The 27,597-nt window shown below is 54.6% G+C and overlaps 1 protein-coding gene across 14 annotated transcripts; it reads right to left on the bottom strand.

Annotated features, from left to right (window-relative positions):
- Positions 1-242: 242 nt before the first annotated feature.
- Positions 243-27,597, bottom strand: GRID2IP (Grid2 interacting protein). Of its 14 annotated transcripts, none has more exons than XM_085514042.1 (23): positions 27,387-27,597; positions 25,792-26,342; positions 24,449-24,603; positions 17,116-17,370; positions 15,681-15,766; positions 15,398-15,467; positions 14,514-14,608; positions 13,149-13,332; positions 11,005-11,159; positions 9,319-9,420; positions 8,611-8,708; positions 8,104-8,221; positions 7,685-8,025; positions 7,163-7,576; positions 6,759-6,846; positions 5,803-5,892; positions 5,026-5,222; positions 4,492-4,647; positions 3,585-3,671; positions 3,304-3,433; positions 2,564-2,682; positions 2,243-2,407; positions 243-2,079 (listed from the first exon to the last, which is right to left on the bottom strand). In XM_085514042.1, the coding sequence occupies exons 1-23, from the start codon at positions 27,460-27,462 to the stop codon at positions 2,008-2,010; spliced, it is 3,804 nt and encodes a 1,267-aa protein (XP_085370168.1). In that variant the 5' UTR covers positions 27,463-27,597; the 3' UTR covers positions 243-2,007. The 14 variants fall into 14 exon arrangements, with proteins under 14 accessions (XP_085370168.1, XP_085370169.1, XP_085370170.1 ...); XM_085514043.1 differs by having other exon boundaries at positions 7,685-8,010; XM_085514044.1 differs by having other exon boundaries at positions 5,803-5,880; positions 7,685-8,010; positions 27,387-27,596.

Raw genomic sequence — 27,597 nt, 5'->3', positions numbered from 1 at the left:
ACACACTCACACACACACACACACATATACACACACACAGCTGTTTTCTTCTGAGGGCTGCAGAAAAAAGAAAAATCCCTACTATTTTAAGAATTTGCTGCTGATATTCATCATGCTGGCTTGAATTCTGCTCACAAATAACTTCTACATGACTGCAGCAACTTTCCCTACAACAGCAGGGTCAGACGATGCACCTTCCCAATGCAGGTCAAGGGACTGATAGTGAGGTGTGCAGCCAGGAGGCAGAAGGCAGCAGCTTTATTTGGGAACAGCACATAGGCATCAGGTAGGGACTGACCCATGAAAACACACAGTCCCATTATCAAATGATAGAACCATGTCTCTGAAGTTCTGGGTCTTTGAAAATATTCACATAAAAATACCAGGGGGGGTCGGGGCTCCAGCTGTCCTGGAAAGTTACAACATATAGCAAAATCTATGTACAGCATGGTCACATTTTTAATGACAGTTGCGTATTAACCCCCAGCGGTTTGAATGTTTAATACATGTTTACAATAACAAAAAAAAAGGACACAACAAAAACCCAAACCTGAATGCAGTGAGAACATCTGCAATGTAAAGTGGAGATGAGCGTGCATTGCACTGCGCCATCACTGGGGGAAGAGAAGAGCTCTGACAGCACAAGGCTGGGAACTGCCTGGCACTTACAGCTGTATAAACTGAATACAAGTGGGGAGAGGGGTTAAAAAAACATATTGAGAACAGAAGATTTGATGGTTATAAGGTCTCCCATGAATAATGCACCGGTTGGTAATTGTGTATTTCAGCACGGTAAGAGCTCTCACTCTGGCATCAGCATGGGGAGAGTCACCTAGGCAAGTGGGGGGCTCAGGAGGGTGGGACATGCACAGCAGTGGCTGCGCTGTGCAGCAAGCAGTGCCTCGCAATGGTAACGTGCTGCGGTGTTGTGCCACAAAGCTCACAGGCGCTGCGTGGTCTGGAGGCACGTGCATGGAGCGTAGGGTGCTGCTAGCCCTTTGTCCCGGGACATCTCATAGGGAATTGACTTGATTATAACAAACAGCCTCTGCTGCAGGATGGGTGTTCATGCTTCTCAGGCCCCCGGTACAGCCTGCATGGGCTGCTCAAGTCATTGCACATGCCAAAGGGACCCAAGTCCTGGGAGAGGGTTCCAGAGGGCACGGGGTGCATTCTTGCTGCTCTCTGCTGCCCTCAGAGCAGTACCACGGCATCAGAGGGCTCCCATTCGTTTTTAAGCTAGCAATGATTTTGTGCTTTCCAAGGAGGCACCAAAATGCTCCGGGATTCCTGGCTCCTGGTGAGTTCAGATAAGTCCATTGCTGATGATATTAGATTATCAGGAAGATTTCTGTCAGTCATTGACAAACCCTTAAGCAAAGCTGATGGCCAGGAAGGGATGTGGAACTTTTCTTGCTCCCCCAGGCAGCTGGGTAGAACCAGTCTGGATCCTCATTTAGGATTATATATTGTGCCATCGGGGTTCTGCGAGGTCTCATTTCTTCCCATTGCCCCAGCATTGCTGCAAAGCGAACCCCATCCCTGGTGCTTCCAGCTCAGGCACCTGGCATCAGGGCTTTGCACCTGCAAGTGGAACACTGGGGCTGCATCCTGCATGAGAGACTGGGACCTTGCACAGCCACACAGATCATGGCCATGGGGATGAGGGACAGGGCTCCAGCAACCACTGGTGCCAGGACTGTGTGCCATGGGAGCACAGAGCAGTGGGGTTTCACCCAGATGTGTCTGCAGTCCTTGATTCTGCAATACACTGGAAATGAAGGATGCTAGGAAGGATGCCATCAAACCAACACAGTGTTTCCCTTCATGCACCAGTGCCTCAGCCCTGTCTCCATCTGCAGCCATCTGTGTGTGCACTCAGTGTCCAGGCCTTCCCGGCCCCTGCGGTTCTGCTCGATGGTAGCAGGTGGCAGCAGCGTATTTACAACCAAACTAAACGGGAGCAAATTGCACTTAATTGGCAATGAACTGTTGCACCTTGTGTTGTCACCAGGCAAGGGGGGATGTCATCCTGGGGCTGCGCTGGTTGTCCCCAACCTGCACATCCATGAGTGCCCGCTGTGGGGAGAGAGCAAATAGCAAAGAATGAGGTGAGGTGGGGATCACACTGCAATAAGTCCCTCCCCTGCTTCAGGCACCATCCTCAAGATCATTAGGTGTTGGAAAAATGTCTGTTTTGCTGCTTGCTGTTTGCTGACTGCCTTTGAGAAATACAACTCACCTCAAACTTGCTCATGAATTCTGCAAAAATGCCAAAGAAAGCTTCTGAAGTTGTCATTTTGGAGTCTTCCCCAAAGAAGGACAGCACCTTGCTGAACTCCTCCATGGCCCTGTGCTGCAGGTCGTCCAGCGAGCGCATGGCAGGCTGTGCACTCTCCAGGAAGGACTGGGAGGGATGGTGTAAAAGGAAAACACACAGACTGGGGCCTGGCATGGACATCATCACTTCTAATGGCTACCAGGCAGGGACAGTGACCACTGAATGGTTTTACTGGAGGGCAGCAAGCCGTGTTGGGAATTTGCCCCTTTTACAGAAGGATACGGTCATCACAATGGCGAACCGGTCCTCAGCAGTGGCTGGCATGTTGTGGCAGGCCATCTGGATGTCACTGACGGTGGTGTGAAGGTCCTTCAGGTCGGCTGTCAGCGTCCTCTGGTTCACTGCAGGAGAAGAGGAGTGGGCAATGATCCCCAGCTCTGGCTGCCTCCTGCTGCCAACACAGGCACTGCACATCTCCCTCTGCCCTACCCTGGGTTTAAACAGCTGCAGGGCCACGTGCAAAATCCAGCTGGGAAAGCTGCCTGTCCAGACCTTCATTTAGGGAAATGGGCCTGAGTTATCTTTATTTATCCCCTGCAGCACCAATTCCCAGGGGAATTTGCTCACCACCCAGGAGGGGATGGGCTGCCAGGAGGACCTCCACAGTTGCCAGCAGCCATCCCACATGTCAGCATGCAGAGGGTGAACCTAAGATCTCTGTGATCTTTATGGCAGCTCACTGAGCACTGTGATCCTCAGACTGGGCAGTACCCATGGTTGGACTGTGGACCTGCAGCATACACAGCACACTGCAGCCAGCAGTCAGCTGGGACCTCCCTGCTGTTAAGCTCATGCTTTTGCATCCTTCTTCTCTCACTCAGCACCTTTCCTCCTGGCTTGTGCCAATGGTGAGCAGCTCATGGCCAGTCCTATACCCAACCATGCACCAAACCCTCTCCCCTACACTTACAATGAACCATGAGGCTGTATAAATGCTCCTACATGTGCTGATGTTCCATTACCTTTGGCAGCGAGGGGCACTGTGGGAAGATCCTTGGCAAAGCCCAAGAGCTCTGGGAAGTGTTGGCTGAGAGATTTGGCAAGGATGTGCAGGAAGGTGGATTTCCCATCAACGGTCTTGGTTGTGTTCAGCTGCAGCAAAGCAAAGAAAGGAAGGAGGCCCTATGCAGAGCAGGTCTGGGAAGCACCCAGCATCTCGGGCTGCACAGAGGCTCCTCTCTCACTGCATTGCTGCTGGCAATGCTGCCTCCTGCACAAGGAGAAGTGAGCTTTGTGTTCTTACCTCTGTGAGGAAGTTGATTTTGAAGCCTGTTGTTTTGCTGGTCTTGGGCTGCCCATTGTTCAGGTAGTTTCCCATGGCCAGCACAAACTGCAAAGAGAAACCACAGTGACCGAGCAGCACAGGCAGTGCCCATCTCCTTTGGTGCCCATCTCCTTTGGTGCCCATCTCCCTTGGTACCTGCTTTTGGGTCAGTAGGATGTAGCACGAATGCAGCTTACTTTAGCACTGTCCAGGAGCACCTTCCCTCCCTGCAGCATTTGGGCCTGGCCTGGATTGGTGCTTTTGCCACTTTCAGCACAGTGGGATTTTTCTCTCTCAGCATCATCCCTTGCAGGACCAAAGCTAATTCTGGAGACTGATGAGCTCTCCCTGTCTGCAGGGTAAGTACTGTCCTGCTGCCCAGCAAATTCTTCCCCTCCCAAAAACCTTTTGCAGATGTTATGTGTGGATCTTTAAGAGGCTCTTTAAAGAGAAAGCAGCAATCCAGCAGAGCTCTTCCCCTCCCTTAGGCTCTGACTCTTCACACTGTGGCTTTGCAGCACTGAGGCACTGCAGGGTCTTCAGCCAGGACCTCAGAGCACCTGGAGCCCAGCCTGGGGCTCTGGATTCCTACTTGCTTTTTGTTAACATGCAACCAGCATCTCCTCCCCAGCAGTTAGCTGAGGTGCTGGGGGTCACTGGCCAGGAGCCCTCATGGCAATTCATCTCTCATCTGGAAATGCATTTTGTCACACTGTGTCCTCATTCACCCCACCTGACTTATTTTTTTTTTTTAAAGCAAAGCTGAGGTTGTTCACCATCATTTGGGGCAGCTCATTGAGCTCAACTGAGCATGGCAAAGCACAGCTGCCAGCCCCGAGCCCTGGGATCCCCATGGGCTGCTGCCCACAGCAGGGCTGCTTCTGACCTCCAGGATCTTCGCCAGCTTCTTGCTGCTTTTCAGCTCCAGAGAGGCCTTGCAAATGCATTCATAGCTCGCTTTGATCTCCTCCGTCTTCTCCTGCAGAGTGGTCTTAAAGTGAAGGCTGCGTAGTCGGATCTTGTATTCTGGGACTGACAGCATCTGAGAGAAAAAAGGGGAGGAAATTACTGCTGTCCTTGAACCACAGTCAAGTTCAAGAAGTTTTTCCTTGTACTTAAAAATGGCATCATGCTGTAGGAAAGTGAGTGTTATGGCAATGCCCACAGGCCAACAGAAAGTAAGCCAGAGCTGGTCAAAGCCACTCCTTATTGTGCAGTAAAAAAATGAGGCATGTTTTGGCCATTGGACATCCACTGCTGCCAGCTCCCAGGCACCACTCACAGGTCCCTGCAGTGGGTGCTCCCAGCCTCCTCCCCAAGCATCACAGCCCTGCATGCTTTCTGCCCTGCTCTCCTTCCCTGCAGCACTCAGTGGGATGACCCCTGGATGCTGCACAGAGCACCTCCCTCCCACAGGCACCTGCAACACAAACTGGTCAGGCTCGCTCAGCTTGCCAGGGTTCTCCTTGTAGCTCTGGAAGCGTTGCACTTCCTCCCCATCCGGGGCATAGAGCAGGAGCTGCTTGATGTGGGAAGGCTCCAGGCGGTCCGTCTCCATCGTCATGAGGATCTGTCGTAGTTCCATGTGTGAGAGCTTCAGGTGGGCGATCAGGATGGCTGCAGGGAGGGATGCAGTCAGTGGCATGGCAGGCAGGCTGTTTGGCATGGCCAAGAGGTGTGGACTTAGCCATGTACCCAAGCTGACACAGATCAGTGCTCAGAGCACGGAGGGCTTTCCACTCCCCAAGGCACTGCAGAGGCTGTAGGGAGTCCTGGGGCATCGCTGTCTCCTGCAGCCCCTGGTCAGACTGTTGTGCTGCTTTGCATGCAGACCCCCAGCACAGCAGGGCAACATGCCGGGATCCCACAGGCCCCACCATGCCCCTGTCCCACCACGAGCACCTGAGATGTGCAGCTGAGCCCTGCCCACAGCCCTGCAAGCTCTTTCCAGGCCAATGAGTCACATCCCATTTCAGTCCTGTCTTTCCCTTCCTCTGCCCACTGCCCAGGCTGAGCCCAGTTCTGCAGGGCCTTTTGCTGGGTGACAAGGACAGCTCAGACCAGGGGAGCTGTGCTGGGATTGTGCTCATGGGATGGTGCTCATGTAGCCTCCCTCCTTTTACCTTTCCAGATCTCTACATCCCCGGTCCCATCTCTGGGCCTGTTTGGGGATACATTCACCATGATGTTTACTTACATGTGTTGTACGCCTTTTTGTGGGACAAAATTTCGACCACGTCTTTCTTTTTAAATGTTTCAGGCATGAAAGTTGGCTCTGGAAGAGAAACTGAGAGATTTAATGACGGGTAAGGACAGGCTCAGCTGTCTCCAGCGGGAAGAAAACTGCTGAAAACAGTGAAACCATGAATGAGATAGGAGGACTGATGCTCGGCACACGGCAATGGCTCCGGGAATCCTTGAATTCTGCGATTCAAAGATCTCCTGAATGGAGGACTCGGAGCTGAAAAAGGTAAAACGAGAAGTGAAACACACAGAAAATCCCAGAAATATCCCCAAAATGACAGCCCCTGGCAAGGGTTACACAGCATCCCACTCCCACTGTCCATCCCATTGGAACCTGCCAGGTGAGACTGGCTCTGCCCACCTGCTGCAGTTGCTGAGTGTTATTACAGATGTAGAAAGTGTTACTCGTGGTGCCCTCTGTGGGCAGAGAAATGCGTTCACAGCTGTTTGAGGGCTCAGCTTTGGGAGCAGCAGAGCTGCGATTCCGCATGTCCCCGTGTGCAGACAACACACGTGCACGGACCGCAATAAGCAGAGCCCATTACAGATGGGTACAACCTGTGCTGCAGGTTGGAAGCCAGGCCCGTGGTGGCAATGAGGAGCAGTGTTGGCACACAGTGCCGTGTGGAGCTGACTGAGCATGGGAGCAGAGAGCAGAACAGTACGGTGGAGCTCTGCTGCCCAGGCAGGTGGAAATGCAGAGAGAAAACAGATAACGGCAGCAAAGAGAATTAAGGGAGACAGCGAAACTGTCTTCACCTTAATAGTCTGCAGTGCCAGCACTCCAGCACCCTGTGTGTGAATGGTGCTGTCTGCCAGGTGCTGGAGTCAGGGGATGGCTGGTGACCATGGAGCACTGTGCCCCTCTCAGGCTGATCCCAGGACCTGCCCAGGGACTTTGTCACTTACTGGTTGGCTTCTGTGTCCCAAAATGAAGCTCCAGGTCGAGGTATTTGACCATGTCGCTCAGCTTGTCATAGTCCGAGTCTTCCCCAAGCTGCAAGAGGAGGAGGAGCAGGTGGGAACCTGCTGTGCAGACAGGTGGGCACTGTGCCCCCTCCCCACTGAAAGCTGTCCAACTAACACTGTGGGTGGAAGATGAGCCCCATCAGTGCTGGAGGCTGAGCCCCCAAGGCTGAATCCACCCCCAGAGCCCTTCACTGCCTCAGGTCCATGGTGCCAAAGGATTATAGCACTGAGCCTCACTCCTTGCCCCTTCTTTGCCCCCATGTGCTCTCCATGCTCTCCCCATCAATGCTGTGAACCACACTTGCAGTTCCCCATGTGACCCCTTCACATCCCCCAGGCCATACCTGTCCCCAGATGGTCCCCTCCGAGTTCTCCACCTGCTCCCACCGCAGCCTCTTGACACTCATGTGGTTGGTCTCGTTCCGGCGGTGCAGCAGCCCCCGGTGCAGGGGGGGAGCACAGGGCACAGGTGGGGGTGGTGGGGGGGGCGGCGGAGGTGGAACAGGGTGCAGGTGGCCCACCAGGGGCTTGGGGGCAGGAGAGGTGCTGGCCTTTGGGGCCTCAGCCTTGGCAGGGACAGGCTGGGGGTCATGGAACTGCAGAGGGGGTGGTGGTGGCGGGGGGCTGAGCGGAGGTGGGGGGATGTGGTCTGACAGCGTGGAGTAGGTGAGGGAGCTGCCCTCGTCACTGCTGCTGATGTATTCGCTGCTGCTGACGTCGTTGGTGACGTAGCTGCCCTGGTCATCGTGGAAGCTCATCTGGGGGGGAAGAGGGGAGTGGATGAAGGATGCTCCCTTCAGCCATGGTGGGATGCTTTGAGCCCCCATGGGAAAAGGCTGATGGAGCATTCCCAGCACCAATCTCACCTCCTCGTAGTCATTCTCGGGGGTGAGGAAATCATCCACGATGGTGACACGGTGTCCCAGCTGCTCGCTGAGCGCATCCAGGAAGCGGTCGGTGTCACGGCTGCGTGGCGGCCTGGAGAAGGTGAAGAGCTTCTTGCGCCGCGACAGCGGGCTGAGCTGGTAGGGCCGGTGCTGGGGGGATGGAGCCGGGCTGCTGTCCAGACTGACATAGGGATTGGACTCGGTGCTGCTCGGGGACTGTAGGCTGCTGTGCAGGCGGTAGTAGCACTGCTGGGCGGCCAGCGGGTCGCTTGGCCACGAGACAGGAACACCTGATCTGCGGGCACCTACGGGACAGGGCGCTGCCGGGCGGTTCCTGCTGCCAATGGAGACCCCCCCGCGTCTGCCTCTTTCTGGAGCCGAGGGAAATCGGGTGCTACCTGCAGCGTGTGCTGGGTCGGGGGCTGGGGGTGATGCTTGGTGCAGGGCAGCATTGCCCACCTTGCTGGCGAAGCTGCCCAGCAGGCGGTTCTCCAATTCTGCATAGACAGCTGACATCTGGGGGAAAAAGGGCAAAGAGCTGCTGGAATCGAGACATGGCTTGTGACACACCATGGACTCAACCACCCCCATCTTTCACTCTTTAGAGGACTGCACCATCCAGTCCTGATGCTTTTTTGCCTTTCTTGGAGCTCCCCCACTCAGCAGCCTCCCACTCTCAGGGCTAAAAAAGATCCCCAACACTATTCAAGCTGACTGCCCAGAGAAGAGCCCCAGGGCAGGGATGCTGCCAGGCACAGACAGCAGTGCTGCCATGCTGACACATCCCTCCTGCTCTCCCTTCTATCTGCTTTCCAGTGTTTACATGGAAGGGATCTGGTGATGCTCCCTGTGAGAGCAGAGATCCCACACTCCAGGGCAGAGCTGCCCGCAGGTGGTGGCCGCACCATTTTGGGGTTGGGTGTCTCTGGCAGGGACGTGCCGTCACCAGCCTGCCTTTCTCCAGGGATCAGCCGAACTGGGACCTCCACGGTGTCGCTTTGACCTGTTGGGATACAGAGACAGAGCTGTCAGCAGCCCATCCTGTACATGCCCCCACAGCCCCGACCCATGGACATCCGTGTGCTCAGTCTATAAAATGAGAATATGACAGAGCTTTCAGACAAAGGGGGATATGTGGGTTCTCTTTTGAAAAGAGGGACAGTTTGAGCCAAGAATGGATTTCATCAATAGTCTCAAAGTGCCATTACGATCTGCTTTCCTCACAGTGTTTCGCAGATGCTGTTCTGCCTATGAACTCGGTGCTGTATGACACAGCTCACAGGGAGCTGCAGCCTATGGTCCCAGAGGGGGGAACCACCAGCACTGGGGACGTGGGCATTGCTGAAGGAGAGGAATGATTTTGGTTACTGCAAACCCCATGGATGGCTTACCCCTGCACTTCACTTCTGAACAATAGAGGGGAGTGGAAACGGTGTTCAGGATTAGCCCATGAGGCTTCTTATTGGAACTGCTTAACTCTTTCAGAAATACTGATTTCCAAAAGCTCCATGCTGGCCTCCATCTCCTCCCACCAGCTGTGCCCAGGTCAGGATGCCAGCACGGGCCAGAGCACCTGGGTGCAGCCTGCAAGACCCCAACCCTACAACACCCACCTGCAGCCCCTCCTTCCTCAGGGCGGTTGGTCCGGAGGCTGCTCCTGCACAAGGATGCCCCTCTCACAGAGCTGCGGTAGCGCTCCTCTGCCTCGGGCTCAGCTGCAGCAGAAAACACAGTGGTGAGATATGCACAGACCCACCAGAGCCCCCCGTGCCCCACTCCTGGTACCAGGGCTGCCCCCAGCCCTTCAGCAACAGCTGTGCTCACGGCTTTCCCCATCCCCAAGCTGCTGCCAGGAAGCAGAGTGGGTTGCAAATGCAGAGTGGAGAATTGGAATTGCTTCTTTTCTCAGCAGGGTTGGTGTCCTGCTGGTCCAGAGGAGTGCAGCAATAACCACCTGCCCTCAAGGGACACAGGGCAGTGGGAGCAGTGCTGAAACACTGCCTGGGAGAACCATTCTGGTGGTACAATGACTCAGAGGCTTAGATCCACAGCAGGACGGGGATACTGGAGCATCAGTATGACAGGTGTCCCATGGACTGGTGTTCAGACACACCGATAGACACAGACATCAGAGAATGCCACTGAGTTTGGTAGAAGCCCAGAGGGAGAATCACTCCAAATTCATGGATCTCTGGGCATGCTCCCACGCATGGACACACATCATGAACCAGAACAACAAGCAGCACTAACAGACTGCCCCTTGCTGCCAGGGTGGGAGCCTTGGAGCAGCCAGCAGAGGGGGGCGGGCCCTGGGGGACTCAGTGCCATCATCTGCCAGGGCTGGGGGCACACACTGGCACTCCTGGCACACAGCTGTCAGCTGCACACACATCAAATTCCCCCCGAGATCTTCAGAAGTTTATAAACTCCATTTTTAGGGTCTATGTTCTTGGGAACATGCAGCAGTTAGGTACATCGGGGCATGATTCTGCACACACCAAAGCAGTGGTAACTGAGTGCAAACTGGATGAGCAAATACCATTACCCTACAGCAGGGGTATTTGCAGCAGGACTGCTTTGCTGTTGCCTCCTGTGAGAGGAAATGCTGTGCTAAAACAACAATGTTGTCCCCAAAGCCTCTCTCCAAACATCTCTTTCATGCCATTTTACTGTCACCGAGTCTAAAATAAACATATCAAAAAAAAAACAAAAAACACTAATGCCCTGGAGTAGAAGAATTTGGAAGCAATTAAGAAGCTCAGATGCAAAGATTAAAACGTTTCAGCCTGAATTTGCCCTCCCCTTTCCGCTGTCTGAGTGCAAAGCCCATAATCCCAGCAAGGCCCAGCTGCGTGCTGGTGCAGCAATAAGGGATGGTGACAGCAGCACATGGCTGCTCCGAGCCAGCACTACTGGGGTGAGACTTTGTCCTGGGTGCTCACTGCAGGTGCTGTGCATGGCTGCAGGCATCCCACAGTCCCCACTGCCATCACTGCTCATTCTCCTGTCATCTGAACGCTGCCCTTTGAGCACCAATTCCTTTCGGAGCTCCCTAACAGCCTGAGAGTTTCTGGCACCCTTTGCCCCCAGATGACCTCTGCAACCAAACCACTGCCATGTTTGCTCTCAATGCAATTGCCCTTCCAAAACTATACAGAAAAGAAAAAGAAGTAACCTTCAGCCCAACATTCACAGAGCAAACCCTTGTCATTAGCAGGAGCTGGAGCACAGCATTGGCTGCATTGGGCAGCGTGCACTCCCTGAGCACATCCCTGCTGGAGCTGGAGCTTTCCTCTCACCTGCCAAGGATTTGTAACCAAGAAACCTGGCAATCTTTTGCTGGCAGTGCTCCTGCTCTTCGTACGTCAGCAGCTGGTAGATAAACTGCCAAATGACTTGCTTGGCTGGTGTGTCCAGCACCGGGTACACATCCACAATAAGAGTGTCAATGTTCCTGCAAAATGGGAGAGAGAGGGCTGGGCAGTGAGTGCATCCTGAGCTGCACAGCCCCAGCACACAGCTTTGCACCTCCCGATCTGCCTGCAACTCAGCTGCTGGGATTGCCTTATCAATGGTGAAAGCACCCCAGGTCATCTACAAGCAGAGATGTGGGCAAGGGACAGATCCTGGTTGGAGAGATGTGGGGGGAGTGGGGATGTGCAAGTGGGGCTGATAGGGACAGCAACCTGCAGGGTATGGCTGCACCTGGCAACCAGACCATAAAGCCTGCTGTAAGAGGCTGTGTGAGTATATATGGGGCTGCATGGATGGATGGGTAGGTGGATGAGCACCAGGACATAGAAATGCTCTGGTAAGGCCTGAGGTTTGGGCAGCAGTGGGCAGCTGGGATGAGGGCTCTGTCCTATGCTGTGTGGGGTAATAGCAGTGCAGGGCCTGCTCAGGATAATGGAGCTGAGTGCCCGATGTGGTGAGGAGGGTGAAACACCCAGGGAAAGAAGGCTGTCCCAGGGGGACTGGGCTCTAAGAGCTGGGTCTCAGCTGAGCAAGGCTGGGTCAGGACGTTTTTCTACCAATGAACTCAGGCAGAAAGCAGTGGTTAAAACTCACTGCAACTATTGCAGCCTTAATATAGAAGCAATAGCAAGAACTCCATATAGAAAGCTTTGTATTTAGGACTTTGTATGTAGGAACAGATCTGTTGTCTTGATGCTAAGGAGAGCTGAAGGGTGATGGTGCTTATCTGCTGAGCTGTTCTCTATGTGTGGGTATTTTGCCTTTTCTGTGGTACCAGACAAGGCAGGACCATCCTGACTCCCTCCTGTGCTCACTGCTGGGCAGTGCTGTCATTTGCAAGCAGCAGAAATGTCATGTTGGGGATTTCACCTGCCCTTCCAGGGCAGGCACAGGTCACAACTGGGGAAGGCACACTGTTAGGTGATGGATTGGGGCAGCTACAGGTGAGATGGTTTGGTCTAGGGTTGCTGAGCTCAGTGTGCTCCAAGTGCTCAGGTTCCCATCCAGATGCTTCCAAGCACAGAACCCCCTGGGCTGGGTCTTATTTCCCATCTGCAGGTGCCAGAGGCTGCAGCCATGCAATAGGGAATCCTGCAGGCACAATCTCAGGGGGACTCTAAGCAATGACTTCTGCTTTATCACAGTAGTGTGCTGACTGTTGGTCCCCAGTGGGTTCATTCAGCTGGTGTTGGGGGATTCCAGCAGCTCAATTCAGCACCTGAAGCTTTGGGTGCAACTCTGAACACATCAGGTTGGTGCAGCCCCAGCAATGCTCCTTGGGAGCTTATCGCTGCCAGTGACCTAAATACAGAAGGGTTTGTTGCATTTTGTTGCAAAACAGGATTGAGATCCTAATCTGTCTGTATAGAAACAAAGCACTGCTTGAAAGCATCAGGACCTGCCTGGCTCTGAGCAGCGCATCCCCAGAGCAGGTGCTGAGCAGCTGTGGGAAGGGGCAGTGAATGTCTCCTAGTGCCCTGAGAGGTGGTACGTCCCTGTTGGAAGGTTGAAGATGAAGGACAGAGAGCAAGGTTGCTATGGCACATCCTGAGGCTGGGTTTCAGCAGGGCACAATGCGTGCAGCTGTGGGATGAGGGCTATGCAGATGTTCTGCTGCTGAGAAATGCTGAGAAGAGCAAGGAGTTGGGAATGGAGCCCGGTGAGATCAGAGAAGTGGAACAGAACCTGCGGACATCATGGGGACAGCCAGGCAGTGAGAAAGCCTGTGCTGCAGGGGATGAGGTCACCGTATGGCAGAAGGTGACCGTGCTGCCCTGTCTGCAGGCAGGACACCTGGTGAGAGATGGGCTCCTGCTCAGCTCTTACCCTGAGAAAAACACACAGCTGGAGAGAGCAGACAGCAGAGCCTGTCTCTGAGCCTGCAGGCTGAGGGCTGTGCTGCTGCAGGACTGTTCCTGCTGCAGCCATCACTACCGGCGCTAAGGGAACGGCACCACTAAGAAGTTACCGATGTTGGAAGAAGCTCTCCAGCGCTTTGCAGATGGTATAGCGCTCAGGTGGGGTGAGCAGGTGCTCCAGCTGCTGGTTGAAGGTCCTCCCTTGAATCTTGATGCTAGAGGGGAGGATCTCTGCCACCCACTGCAGGGAGGTGAGCGCAGAGGAGCTGGTCGGGGAGTCGGCAGAGTCAGAGTCTGCAAGGCGCAGGCAGAGAGAAAAGAGAATTCAACAGGCAGAGGGGCTGGCTGCGGTCATAGCCTGGGCAGGGTAGGAGGACACTGAGGCTGCTGCGTGCCCCCAGGAGCCTGAAAATCAAGTGGGGAGCAGAGCCATGACCTGCATATGGGGGTCCTGCAATGCCCTGCCTGCACTGAGCTCCCTGCAAGCATGGCATGAGGGTTTGCTTGGCCTCGTCAAGGTCTCTCAGGCCAATGCCTGTGTTCCCAGTCCCTGCCTGAAGCCCAGACTGCTCACACCTGCTGCACCTTTGTTCTCCAGCTGAAATCCCTCTGATGCGGGAATGCTCAGAGCACAAGCACCTCAGCTCCATTGAAACACAAATCATGGTGCAGGGGCGGTTACCCCAGGAAAAATAAGACAGATTTTGGTCTCTGGGAAGCAGCATGATGACAGGAGTGGTACTGACACAGGGCTGCTCACTGTGCCATCCTGCCTTGTCTTCTTTCATGGGGCTTTGAGTGCCACTGCTGTGCACTGATGAGCACTGAGACTCCTGCTTTTGTTTCTAGGGCAATGCAAACGAGTGGGTAGCACAGGGCTGCAACGTGAGGCTCAGGGGAGCCCTCACTTCTCCAGAGGGACAATCCAGTCACCAGTTCCCAGCCCTATGCATCACACAACAGCACCACATACAGCACTGCCCCTCTCCCTGCATTGGGAACACAGTGCTGTGAGTTCTGCAGGACCACGTTCCTGCATCTCCCTGCAATCACTGACACAACGCACCACCCGCTCCCACCGGCTCACTCCCAGCAGCAAGCTGAATTATTCATGCCAACAGTTCTGCACAGCACAATCCACACACAGCCGTGATAGCTGCACAGTGACTATGGATGCACAGGGTTGGATTACTCCGGTCAAGTACACAGCACAGACTGCATGTGAAGGACACTGGAAAGGGCTGTCAAGGACGATCACGCAGCGTAACGAGCTGCTGGGCAGTGTCCAAGCCAAGGATACAGCCTGACGGCACAAAGCCGAGGAGCAGCCCTGCAGGTAGTGAGGAGCAGCATCCAGTGCCTTCAGTGCCCTGAGCCCACGTGTACTGGCAGCTCCCCCCTGGGCACAGGGAGTTTAGGAACTCCTGAATTTGGGGTTCCTGCCCCTTGGGGCACCCCCTCCACAACACACTTACCACTGGAGAAGTTGACGATGCCCTCTTCCACCACCAAGGTGGGCATCGCCCCACTGCCCTGCAGCATCGATACCACTTTGTCATGAGAGCAGTTCCTGCAAGGCACAGAGGTCAGGGTCACCCCATTCCCTGCAGACAGGTAGCCCCTACTATGCCCCGGTTGCAGCTCCCTGGCTCAGTTCTTGCTGGATCTCAGCTGTGCTGTCTGGGGATCATGCTGCTTCACCACACCCGCAGTGAGCAATGGGCACAGTGTGCACCCACAGTGAGCAATGGGTGCAGAGTGTGCACCCACAGCCCCAGCAGGTGAACTTCACATTTAGGCCACAGAGCTGGAGGATTCATCCTGTCCTTACTCTGCATGGAGAGGATGCAAAGTGGATGGGAAATACATCCCTGGGAAGGGCATGGGTTGACCCGGGGCACTGCTGTTTCAATGTGGGCTCAGAGAGCAGCCTCTGGGTGAGTATGCTCAGTTCTGGAGCTGCTGCATCAGCCAACAGTTTGCTGGATCAGCTGAAATGTGAGATCCTGAGCACTGCCAGCAGCAGCATCAGATGTTTAACCTTTAAATATTCATCACTCTCTCTTATCATGTAGCCCATCCTAACCCTTTGCTCTTGCTTTTCTTTGCAGAAAGCCCAACCTGGTGAAATACAGGCTGCTGCCACTGCATTAGTGATGTAAAAGGACAAGCAAGGCTGGGCTGAAATACTCCTCTGATATTCAGTTTCCATGAAAGAATATTACTGGAGGTGTCTATATGGGGTGACATCCCTCACATCCCAGAGCAGATAGCTCTGAAGGATGCCCATCTCTGGCTCCTATTCTATGAGGGTGAGTGATGAACACCCCTGCACCCACCCCCTCTAAGAGCCACTCACCTCATGTCCAGGCCATTGAGAAATAGGATTCGATCTCCAGGTTTGAGTGCAGCCTTCTCAGCTGGACTCCCTGCAGGCAGAGTGAAGGAATGGGGCTGCAGCTGCTGCCCCCAGGCTGGGGTCTGTCCCATCCCTTCTGTGCCCACTGTGCCCCAGTTCAGGGACCCTGCAGCCTTGTAAAGCTCCTCAGCTATTTTCTAGCATGCAACAAACACTTAGCACTTCTGTTTCAGGCCATAGATAGATGGGTTGGTCCAAGCCTGGTGGCCCACAGGATTCTTACCTGGCAGAACAGACTCAATCCACACTGGTGCATGTCCACGCAGCGTGAAGCCAAAGCTTTTGTTGCCTTTATAAACTCGCACCGTCCTGCAGGTAGAAAATCAAACTGTCGCCACAACACGACGTATGTTGGGTTCTTGTTTCCTTCCCCAGTCCCACCAGAGCCCCTCTGCCTGGGTATCTCCTGCACTGCTCACCATGTCCCTTTGGTGCCTTCCAAAAGGACCCCCCGTGCAGACCTCTGGGACAAGTACAGCTTCTACTGTGGCCACTGAGCAGATGGGGTCTCTGCTGGGACCTTTAGATCCAGTTACAGCTTCTGCAATCTAAAGCTGAATGTGCATTAATGTGAAGACTGAAGCACAGGGCAGGTGGGGACGCTGGAGATGGGAGCTAGAAGAGCAGAGCCTGTGAGCATTGATCGATGCTCTATTAATTACTGCATTCATAAAAACACAGCCCAGGGCTCCAAATCAAATGTGTTTTTGAAGTGAAGCATGGGCTATAATACATTACATAGACTAAGAGAGACTCTGGGGCAAAGAGCCTAAAGTCTGATGAGAAAAAATGAAATTCATCGAGGAAATGTTGGAAAGAGCATCGGGAAATCCTCCCACTGAGAGGTTCCTGGGGAAGGTGACAGCACTGAGACCATTCACAACCAGGAAACCACTATAGGGGCCAGTTCTATGCTGGCAGAGAAAGAGAGATATGTTGGAACTGAACTTTGGAAAAGTCACAGCAACAAATCTTCCTCCTGGGGAGGTGTGCTGTGGCCGAACACCCTGAGGGTAACAGATGGAGGCAGGGTAATGACTCTGCGCACCCACAGTGGCACAGGGCCTCCCCAGGAGCTGTCCCTGCCCCCTGACAGACCCCAACCTGCTCTGCTTGTCTGTGAGACAAGCTGGGAGCACAGCGGCAGTCAGCGCCAGTGCAGCAGGGCAGCTTTGTGCTATGAGCTGCAGGGGTCTGGCCATCTGGGCAGTGGGAAGTGGGTTAATCCCCTGCTCAGCCGTGTCCTGCCTTCCTCCTGCTGCTGCTGCCTGGCACCCAGACACCACTGGGGCAGGGCAGGGGGACGTGCAGCCTGCTGTGTGCTTGGCACTGCGTGCCATCAGAGAGGCCAAGCACCCCACATCCCAACTGGCGTGGTCAGGCATCCTGCAACCTGCCCAGCATGCCACCATCCCTTCAAGCCTCTGAGTGCCAGCCCACCCCCCTACACAGCTTTGCAACAGCAAGGGGACAGAAAAGGTGACCTAGAGCTGGGATGTGGAATGCAAACTTGCCCACCCTTCAAGCAGGAAGGGTCTGTGCTCATCCCAGGAGGATTTCACCCATCCTGTGCACAGAAGATATCCCCATTCCCAGCATCTCCCCCATGCTGTCACCCACACCAAACCCACCCTGGCAGCACCCAGGAGCCGTATTACCTGCGGGCAGCCCCTGAGGCCACATTGCTGGTGATGAGCGAGGTGGTTTTCCGCAGGCTCTTGCTGAGCTCCTCATGGCTGCGGGGCACAGAGCTGGCACGGGTGGACACGAGCAGCCGCTCCTGGTGGTCCTCACTCCGGCTGCGCCGCAGGCGGTTGCTGTGCTGCTCACTCTTGGAGCGGCACAACTTGCTGATCAGGCTCTGTGACACCACCTCATCAAAGCGCTGACGGTGTTTCTTGGGGATGAAAATCCTGGAAAAGGGACAAGGAAAGCAGAGCGAGGATGGGACTGAGGGGGTCATGGCACAGAGCTCTGGAAAAGGAGAACTCCAATCCCCTGTGTGCCCTCAGCCTCAGCACTGCCTATGAACACCAGGAACATGGGATGCTGAGGATACAGAGACATGGGGACACCGTGGATGCTGGCTGCACCTCCTGCCCTGTCCCATGCACAGCTCCACAGGGTGAGGAGGTCAGAGCCCTCTGCAGCACCACATTATGCAAAGACCAATTGCAACAGCTCCATTCCTCCTTGATGCCCCATCCCAGATCCTATCAGCTGCTAGTCCTGGTGAGCCAATGGCAAGGCGCAGCTGAAACCTTGCATGAGTTGTTTTTTACCCAACTACGGCCTAGCAGCCATAGAAGACCTCTCTCTGCCTTCATCCCTGTTACAGGCTGCTCCCAAGGACCCTGGCAGACCCACACACACTGCAGGACCCCAGCGAGGTGCTCAGTGTCCCCACATGGCCCTCCCTGCCCATGTCCGCCCTGCTCATCCCCACAACACTTGTCTGGTATGTCGCACACCTCCCGTGCTGCAATGCATGGAGATGCTTTTTCTTCCTCTCTTTTTTTCCTTTTCCCATCACAACTGTGAAACACTGACACCCCATTCATCTCCTCCCACCTTTTCCATTTGCACATTTAGAGGCTTCCGGAGGAGCTGTTATCTCCTGATGTTTCTATAGCAACTCCCATCATTGCACCCAAACTGCATCTCACTGCCTCAGCTGTGCCCGCTCTGTACACAGCACTGCTGGCACCACTCTTTACTGCATGCACCTCGTCCCATGGACATGCTCTCTACATTAGCACAGAGCAGGGATGTGGTGTCACCACCTTGCACCTCAGGACTGCATTTTATGGAGTGGCATTGACCCACAGCAGAATGCAGCTATTGGGGCTGAGGGTGCAGGGGGGTCCCCATCACTGGGGCATCTCCTCCAAAGGAATCTGAAAGCTGGGTTGGAGCTGGAGGAGGAGAGTGGACCCAAACCTCTGAGACCAGGACAAGGCTGTATGACCCCAGGGAAAGGCTGAGCCCAATGGCACAGCCCGTGCCCTCCTGCTGGGCCCGAGCAGGCAGAGTTCACCTGGTCCCGAGGTCGACAGATGTTCACACATAGTGTCAGGTGATAATTTAAAACTAGTGAACACACTGGCACAATTCACAGCCAATTTGTGATGAGGCAACAATGAGAAATGCAGCGAGAAATGAGCACAATGCTTCTAATAAGCAGCTCCCCAGCTGCAGGCAGGCGGCAGTGGCTGGGGCAGAGCTGCTCTACTCTCATTTCAGCTGGGCGAATGAGATCGGTCCCACAGCTTCCTGTAGGGCTGCCCCACTTTGCTGGGGTGGTTCCTTCTCCTGCAGACTGACAGAAAAGAGAGTGGAGCAGCAACGCACTGCAAGCTCAAAGCGGTCCCAGAGTCTGGGTGGACTCAGTGCTAGCAGTGAAACTTAGTGCTATCAGGAAGAGGAGCTTAGTGATAGTAATAATAATCCTATTAAAGAGCACAGAAGATTTTCCTCTTCGAAAACCCTTTGCAGAGCATCCTTGGGACGGGCACAGCACTGCTCAGAGCCCTGCAGGGAGGTGTTTTAGAACTTCAATGGCATGTAAAGTGGTGAGTGCTCAGATCTGTCCTTTACAAGTGATCCACCATCCAGGCAGCACTTGGGTGGCGTTGGCTGATGCGACACCAGCACTGACCTCCTGCCTTCCTCCCTTTCCTCTTCCTCCTGTGCTCTGTGTCAGCACTGTCTGCATTCCCTGTTGGAGTGCAGACGGGTGAGGTGTCCCCAGCCCTGGGAACAGTGACTCTGTCAGCACCCAGCCTTGCAGAGCACTGCCAGCTTTTCTCTATCATACCAGGACACCTTCATCAGAACTAAGTCTGAATCAATATAAATTGAGGGCATTTTCCAGGCCAGGAGATGTCCCCAAGGGCCGTGTTCTCCCGCAGGGCCAGGAAATGCGGCCGGCAGAGCCTGCCCTGCTGTCCCCAGCTGCTCTGATGCTCACTTGGGCACAGCATGCTTGGCACAGCTCAGCCTTTGTCCGTTTCATTCTTTAAAACCCACGAGAGTTCATTTTCAGCTTATTTCCCAATTGATATTCCCACTGCACCTGTGAGGGACTCCCTCCTGCCCCACAGCCCAGCACTCACCCCATGACCCAGGCAGTGCCTCCCAGGAGCTGTGGTGGGTGCTGAGCCCTGTGCCACGCTCCACAGCACACACGGCTCCATGCCCTCACCACAGGCACCATCTGGTTACAGCACCCAGCCACAAGCTCTGCACCCCACAGCACTCCGACCCACCTTTGTGCTGTGTGCACAGAACCAAAACAGACCCCAATGTATACTTCCCAGCCCCCAGCCCCAATGTTCCTTTGAGCTTCACCCCATCATCCCCAGCTCCTCACTCCCCTGGCAGCGGGGTCCTCTCGCATGGCCATGCATCACAGGGACACCACAGGAGCACAAGCCCCACACGGTGCACCCACCCTCAGGCACAGCACAGAGTGCAGACATACCGAAAATGCCGAGAGAAGCTCCGGTCCTTCCCCATTTGTCCAAGGTGCAGCGGGAACAAAAGGAGACGCTTCAGCTCCTCATGCAGCTGAGGCTCAGCCCCAGCTCACGCCCACGACGCCGGCTCCAGCCCTGCACAGTGCCAGTGGGCACTGCCCTGGCACCCGCCGTGCACGCTGAGAGGGGACAGATGGGCACAGCCCTGTGCCTTCTCCTCGCCCCGCGCTGTGCCCAATGCTGGTTTCACTCTGCCTTCTTCCCAGTGCCAGCACTGCCCCAAAACTCCTCTCTGAAGCCTTTTTGCTTTCCCTAACCCTGCGGTCTGTGTGATTTCCAGCTGGATCTCTCCGGGAAGGACGCTGTGCAGAAAGGAGGGCACGGCTTCACGCCGAACTCCGGAGGGATGCCTCGCTGGTGCTAATTAGTTGACTTCTAAAGTGCTTCTGTTTAAATTACACGCCGCCGTAATGGGTGAGAAACCTTAAAGGAAAGCAGCGATTGCGCGGGTTCAGAGCTGCTCGCTCACTGCACCCACTGGGTCCATCCCTCCAGCCATGGGGCCCAGCAGCAGCACCAGGACCAGAACCTCCGCTCTCCTGCAGATGTAAAGCACTGTGGAGCACTGCTTCTCCCTGGGGTACTACAGCCACGCTCGGCAGCAAGGATAGGAGATAAAACCCTCTATTTCAAATGCCACCGCCTTTAAACACGGCGTTTGATACAGAGGATGTGAGGCTTTTGGAGCTGCAGAAAGGAGAGAATCTTCAGGCAGCAAAGAAGAAAGAATGAAAAATGTATGGCTTTGCCTCAAAACAGCTATCAAAGAGCAGACCTTGATTGCATCCCTAGTGCAGAAAGTGTATCCCAGGGTAGATGAAAACACCGAGCAACACTGTGGTTATGTCTAAACTGTGCCATACAAATGGCTCCCAGGCCAGAAAACACCTCTGCCCTGAGAGCAAACTTCACTCATCCAACAGCAGTTACAGCATCTCACAGATCTCAGAGCTCACCTCCTTCTCCCTGCCTGCATCTCCCTCCTAGAACCCCCATAGTGCTCAGTGCTGTGACACCAGGACAGCCGGGTCACTCCACACCCTGCAGCACACACAGAGTTGGGGGATGGCCACGGCTGCCCCCGAGCACAGAGCGGTGCATTCCCACCATGGATTTTCTGTGCACACAGGGCTGTCTCTCCAGCCCCACAACCAACAGTCAATAATCGCTCACTGGGCCGCAGATGTTCCGCAGATGTGCCCACAGAGCTCATTAGAGGGAATGGGGCCCTTCCCCACCACAGAACCACACAGCACCCCCAGCCGGCTCCCACCCCGGGCACAGCTGATGTTCTGCCCTGCACCACAGCACATCTCTGCTGCACATTGCATTGCTGGTGCCCCATCCCCAACCACAGCAAGAGCTGCCTGTGGGGGTGTGCAGTCATGGCAGTGGTACAGTGTGTCCTGTATAAACCCTGATGGATAAAATGACATTTCTCATCCAGAGGTGGCCACAGATGGCTGCAGCATTTTAATACAGGGAGACTCCAAGTGATGTTATTGCTGTGAAAAACAAGTTGGGACAAATAGATGGGAGAGAACTCCCAGTGGGCAGCAGTGTTGTCTGTGTTGGAGATCAAAGGGGCTGCAGGCAGAACTGCAGCACCGAGACACTGGGGCTGCCTGGTGCCCCCCAGCAGGGGCTGGGAAGGAACAAACTGCATCACTGTGCTCTGCTTGAAGCAAAGCACAACAGAATGACTTACAGGAGCCCCACAGCACGCAGCATCCTGAACAACCCAACAGATCCCTGCACCTGGGGTGCACACCAGCACACAGGCACATCCTGCTGATCGCATCCAGGTTAATGGGACGGTGCCTGTACTCAGGGCATCGGAGCTGGAGTGGCACGCGCAACTTTTAGGACACTGAAGGTCAATGAGGGGAGCTGAGATCTGTGCTCATCGCTCCACGGTTCTGTTGTCCATCTGTTTGAAACATGTTTCAAACCTCAGTGCCATGGCTGTGAGCTGAAACAACACTGACACGGACACTGGAACACTGCTGGCATGGGGGCACAGGGCACAGCAGACAGCGAGGGGAACATGGTGTCGGTGAGCTCCTAACCTCTGAAATGCAGCGAGGATCCTGTCTGCATCACTTGGCTCTGAGTCAACAACCCCAGCACTGCAAGGTGCCCAGAGCAGAGTCGGAGCAATTCCCTGCCTGAATCACAGCTCTGCCTGGACTGGAAACATTCCAGGAAAAAGAGCTGAACCCCAGGACCCACAGCTGCCCCAACATCTCATGTGGGGCAGACACAAGGAGAAGAAGAATGAACCCCTGGGTCACAGCCTGGGTGCCTGCAGGTGACAGGGGCACAAAGTGAGGAGAGATCTCCCTCTCCCCCACCCCACAGAGCCTCTGGCATTAGCAGCTCCAATGCACTACAGCTGCTAAGAGTTAATTAACTCTTCACATATCTCCTTTTTGCAGTGCTAGATCCCGGAATTAAGCAGCTTTCCAGCCGTTCCCCTCCCAGCCCCCTAGGATCCCAGGAAAGGTCCATTGTTACTCACCCGAGGCAGCTCATCTTCCCCCCGCGCCGCTGTTGTTCATCATTCCTGAGCAGAACTACAACTGTGCACTTTTACTACAGCCACCAACCATATGGGCAGGGGATCTGCGCGCAGGGAAGACCCGACACTGCACGTGCATTATCCCTGCTATCCACAACCCAAAGGATGAAGAAAATGTCAGCAAATTAAAATCTGCGGGAGCTTAATTCTGGGCAAATGGGATGAAATCCATTTGAGCTGAAGAGGAAGGGGAAAAAAATAATAATAATAAAAAAGAAAAAAAGAAAAAAAAAAAAACGACTCAAAAAAGCTCAGCCTGAGGACAGTGGGAGGAGAAGCGCTGCCTGCAGCCCCAGGTCCCAGCGCTGTGCTGAGCCTGGGGGTCTTGGGTTACATTGCACAGCAGCACGGAGCTGGGCAGGGGGATGCGCGGGGAAGGAGGCGAGTGGCAGCCAGGTCCCAAAATAAACACAGCGCTGCAGGAGAGATCCAATCAGACCTGCACCAGGGATGTGCTGGCTGCTTAGCTCTGCACAGCTACACGGTCATCCCCAGTGGGTCACTGCTACTGCCACTGTCACTGTCACTGTCACTGCTGATACCGTGCACCCTGATGCTCAGCCAGTCTGCTGGAGCCCAGGGCTGCTGGCATAGGGAGCACCGGGAACCCCCAGCATCTTTCACATTGCCCCCCAGCATCCTCCCTCCCTGCCCATTGTCACTGCCCTCACCTGCCCCATGCTGTGGGAAGGGTTGGTCTCACTGTTTCCCCACCTGCTTTGTAGGGCCATGGGCACTTGGGGGGGGTTGCACGGCTATGGGGGTCTGGGGCAGCTCTGCCATGGGGCTGAGCCCTGAGTCCTGTGGAAATAATCCAAGTACGTTCTCAGCATCCTACACATCCAGCACACACGGGAGCTTCTCAACACCTTTGGGTGAGTTATTAAAAGCACTAAAAGCACTTGCTCAGCAGCAAACCTTCTTGATGCTGGACTCTGGGGTAAGCAGCTCATGTTCTGCACAAACAGCAAACACAGAGCTGCGTGCAGCTCCCACCAGCACATCCTCAGCTGGGAAACCTTGTTTCCAAAGCAACTTTTTTTTTTTTCCCTTCAATTCATTTCATTAAGATTAGGCGGTAAATCTTTTCCCTAAGCTAAATATTTCATTTCCATTAAACCGAGATGAGCTGCCCGATTCGCCACACATCCTTCCCCAGCCCCAATGCCAACCTCACACACTGGGCAGGGGGGGAAAGCACACTGGGATGGGGACAGCAGCACCACTGCTGGGACTGGGACATCCCAGGGTAAGTGTGCCCATGGCAGAGGGACTCGGGTCCAGAGGGAAATGGAGAAACTTACTGCAGTCCCCTCTGTGGGGAAAATAAAACATCATCTAATTCTGCAGGTGATGGTTCCTGGTGCCCCTCTGTGGGGTTGGAGCAGGGGGTGCCACGGGCTCCTGGTTTCAGGGGGCACCCACACTCCCATTGCAGGACCTCAAGAGCATGGCAGATACCCCAGCACAGGGATGTTGTTATGGTAACGGTAATATCTTGCAATTCCACTGATTAAAGCAGGAATTGGAAAGCCAGGACCGGAGCGGGGCCAGATGGAGACCTGATTCCCTAATGGCCACTGTCTCAGCCTGGCTGTAATCCCTGCCACGTGCCCGCGTGCTGTTCCTGGCCCTGTCCCCATCCTTGGACACAACAAGAGCAGCACAGCAGTGTGGTTGCATGCTCAGATCCCCACAATACAGACAATCTGCCAAGGCATGAGAGGTACTGGGGATGGTGGGGACCACCAGCAGAGCAGTACCATGGCACTCCAGGATGTGGGAGCAGGCCCCCAGCCCTGCACAGAGCATCCTTCCCCCACAGCCCCACCAGGCAGGCTGACAGCATGGATAATATCAGCCAGGCATTACCTGATGCTGTCAATGAGGTGCTGGTGGGACTCCTGGGTGAGCAGCATGCACAGGGCACAGGCCAAGCACTCCACCCTCCGCTCAGCTGCGTACTGCTTCAGCACGGCAAAAACCTGCTCCTTGAGCTCAGGCTGGTCCCCCAGGATGGCATCCACCTGCAGCACAGAACAAAGGGGCACTGAGAGGGGTCAAGTGTGAGTACGGGGGCACAGATCAGATCTGACTAGGGGCAGCATCTAGGCAATCAATGGGAAGGAAAGCAACGTAATGAGGAAAGTGAAACTTTGGTCACTTGGCATCTCATGTACATCCCCAGTTCCATTGCTCTGTATGCTGTAAGTGCTGCACAGGGGCACTAGCATGAGAAGCCCACAGGGCCACCACAGCCACCAAGGAGGAGGCCACAGGAACCATCCCCCTGCCATGGATGCTGGGTGCCACCAGCTTGGTGACAGCCACCACGTGCTGCACATTTCAAGGTTACTGAATCTGGGACAGAACAGCAGCCGCTCCCTATGGATGGCTCTACGCACTTTTCAGTCTCAAGGTCCAGCACAGTGAGGACGAGGAATGTGACGTTTCAGTGAGCTTAATGTTGGGCCACTTCTGTTATGTTTTCTCCCAGGCTGGGGCTGATGTGCCATGCCCAGAGTGCAGGGGCAGGCAGTGGATCTGCATACAGGACAGTGCTTGTGAACCCATAGCTCCATGCCTATGTGTGAGGCTGTAATTGGAATGCTGACCATGGGGGGGGGTCTGGCGCATAGATCTCTTTAGGAATGCTTTGTTCCTGTATTAGCTTGGGATCAAAAAAACACACGAGCCTGGTTATTTTCATAACAGCATTTTAAAAGGCTGCTTTGAAATGGAAATTAGAAAGATTAAAAAAAACAACTGCGATCAAATTCATAATTAGCGCAGGGTGATGTTCGGTAAATTACCCGCTAGGCAGCATTCAGGAGCACAATGAAGATGTCATCGCAGCACTGTTTCTCCCTTTGCAAACAGTGGGACTGCATGGGGATGCTCAGGCAGAAGGAGGGCACTCAGGAAGTGTTGGTGTGGTCCCATAGAGCAAAAACGAGCACCTGGGATCCACACCCAAAGCTTTTCATAGCTCCCATTTGTTCTCTCAGCAATCATTGAAAGATGAGTTTGTGTTGGACCCTTCTATCCGGCACTGATGACTGTAGAGGTCTTTCCCAACCCAAATAATCCTATAATTCCATGAGTCCACACCCAGCAGCCTGGTTTGGGTGTCCTCATATGGGTGTGCCAGACATGGGATGTGAGGAGCACAGTGCTGAGCTCCGTCTGGGTGCCCCCTCACGCCCCATCTTTACCTTTTTGCTGAACTCCTGTGCCTTCTGCTTCCTCTCCATGCGCACAGCAGCAGCGCTGGGGTTGAGATCCCTCTGTGGTCGCAGCAGCCCCAGCCTCAGAGCTCTCCTGCTGCAGGATGCCAGCAGCTCGGCCGCCGCCTCGGCACTACGCACAGCCACACCATCCACCTCCAGCAGCAGGTCCCCAGGGGCGATGCCACAGGTGGCAGCAGGGGAGCCAGGAGCCACACTGGCCACACTCAGCGGGCTGCCACCCTCCAGCTGCAAGCCCAGGTGTGGGGCTGGGGGCAGGTCGACGTGCTGCAGCCGGGACAGCACACCGATGCTGGGGGGCACAGAGCTGCAGCGCCGGGCTAATGCCAGCAATGCCGGGCAGCCCAGTGAGGCAACGGGCTGTCCCTCCAGCTCCAGCACCTCGTCACCAGGTCGCAGCCCTGCTGCTGCTGCACTGCTGCCCTCCTGCACCCACAGCACGTAGCAGGGCCCGCTGCCACCCAGAGAGAAGCCAAATGATTCTGGCCAGCCTTGGTTGGTCGTCGGCATGGCTGCAACTGCAAGACATAAAGGGGAGGTGGTGATGTGGGAGCGTTCCATGAAGAGCAGTGCTTTCTGCTGGAGATGCTGCATTGGTTGTGACATGACCCCACACCCTGGGGGACAAAATGCTCCAAGAGGGGCCATTTTCTTTTGTATTTCCTCTAAAATGGTTCCTATTCTCCCACTGGCACAGTTAGCAGTGAGGACATGGCATGCACCATGGGAGTGGAGCAAGGCACCTGCTGTGTGTGTCCTAGAGGTCACTACTTTGCACACATTGTGCGGATGAACCAACATTCAGTGGCTCTTTGCAATACTCAACGCTGAAAACCCTATTTCCAGCAGCATCTGCCAGATCCTCTCAGACCTCTGAAGCACCTCTTTCTGCCCACAAAGGGAAAGGCCAAAATGTCCATCCACTAACCTGACTACAGCACCCTGAAGCACAAAGATGACTTCCAAACCCTCATTTTGTACTTAGTTCCAATGTTAGGACCCACTTGGAGGATGCAGGAGAGGAAAAGAGCTTAGGGTGCAGCAGCCCTAAACCTCTGTTCTGCCCCACATGAGACCAGCAGAGCTGATGTCCTCCCAAGCCCCTTGGGTGCTGCTGCTGCAGTACACGCACATTTGCTGTCTGCTGACAGTAGCTCAATTAATTTGCATGCAGAGCTTCACTTCATTTGATCTCAGCCGCCTGAAGATTCTTTTTATTCCCATGTTTATTCCATCCATGTTACTTAACTCACATTAAGCGTTTACAAAAATGAAACAGACTATTTTATCTGGGCAAATTATCTTAGGGGGACTCCGCAAACTGAATCGCTCTGAAGCATCATTGGGAATGCATCCTGAGCTTCTTGCTCTGCAGATTGGAAGGGCACGGCAGGTGCCATCCTCATCAGTAAATGCGAAAAAGGACCAAACAATCTGTGGAAACCAACACTAAAGGTAATAACCATGTCCTCCTCCACACAGTGCTGGCTGCATTACAGCGGGGCTGCTGGCCACTGTCACATCATCCTTCCACCTCCACATCCTACTGCTACAGCACTTACAGAATTCCTCTCCAGTCAGCCCGACGGGGCAGGTCTGTCCCACCACGAGATCCTGGCGTTCCTGGCTGTCCTCCATCACCTGTGCTGCTGTGACACAGCCAAACAAGGTCCCTGCTGGCTGCTCCGTGTCCCCATATACTCACTGCACAGCTGAGCCCTCCCAGGTGCTCCAGGTTGAGGCTGGGCACCCAGCAATGCTTTCCTTGCCTTT

The sequence above is a fragment of the Coturnix japonica genome, chromosome 13 (assembly GCF_054131305.1).
Source record: "Coturnix japonica strain WE chromosome 13, WE-NBRP24, whole genome shotgun sequence".
NCBI classification, from domain to species: domain Eukaryota; kingdom Metazoa; phylum Chordata; class Aves; order Galliformes; family Phasianidae; genus Coturnix; species Coturnix japonica.
This window is presented reverse-complemented; position numbering and strand designations above follow the sequence as displayed.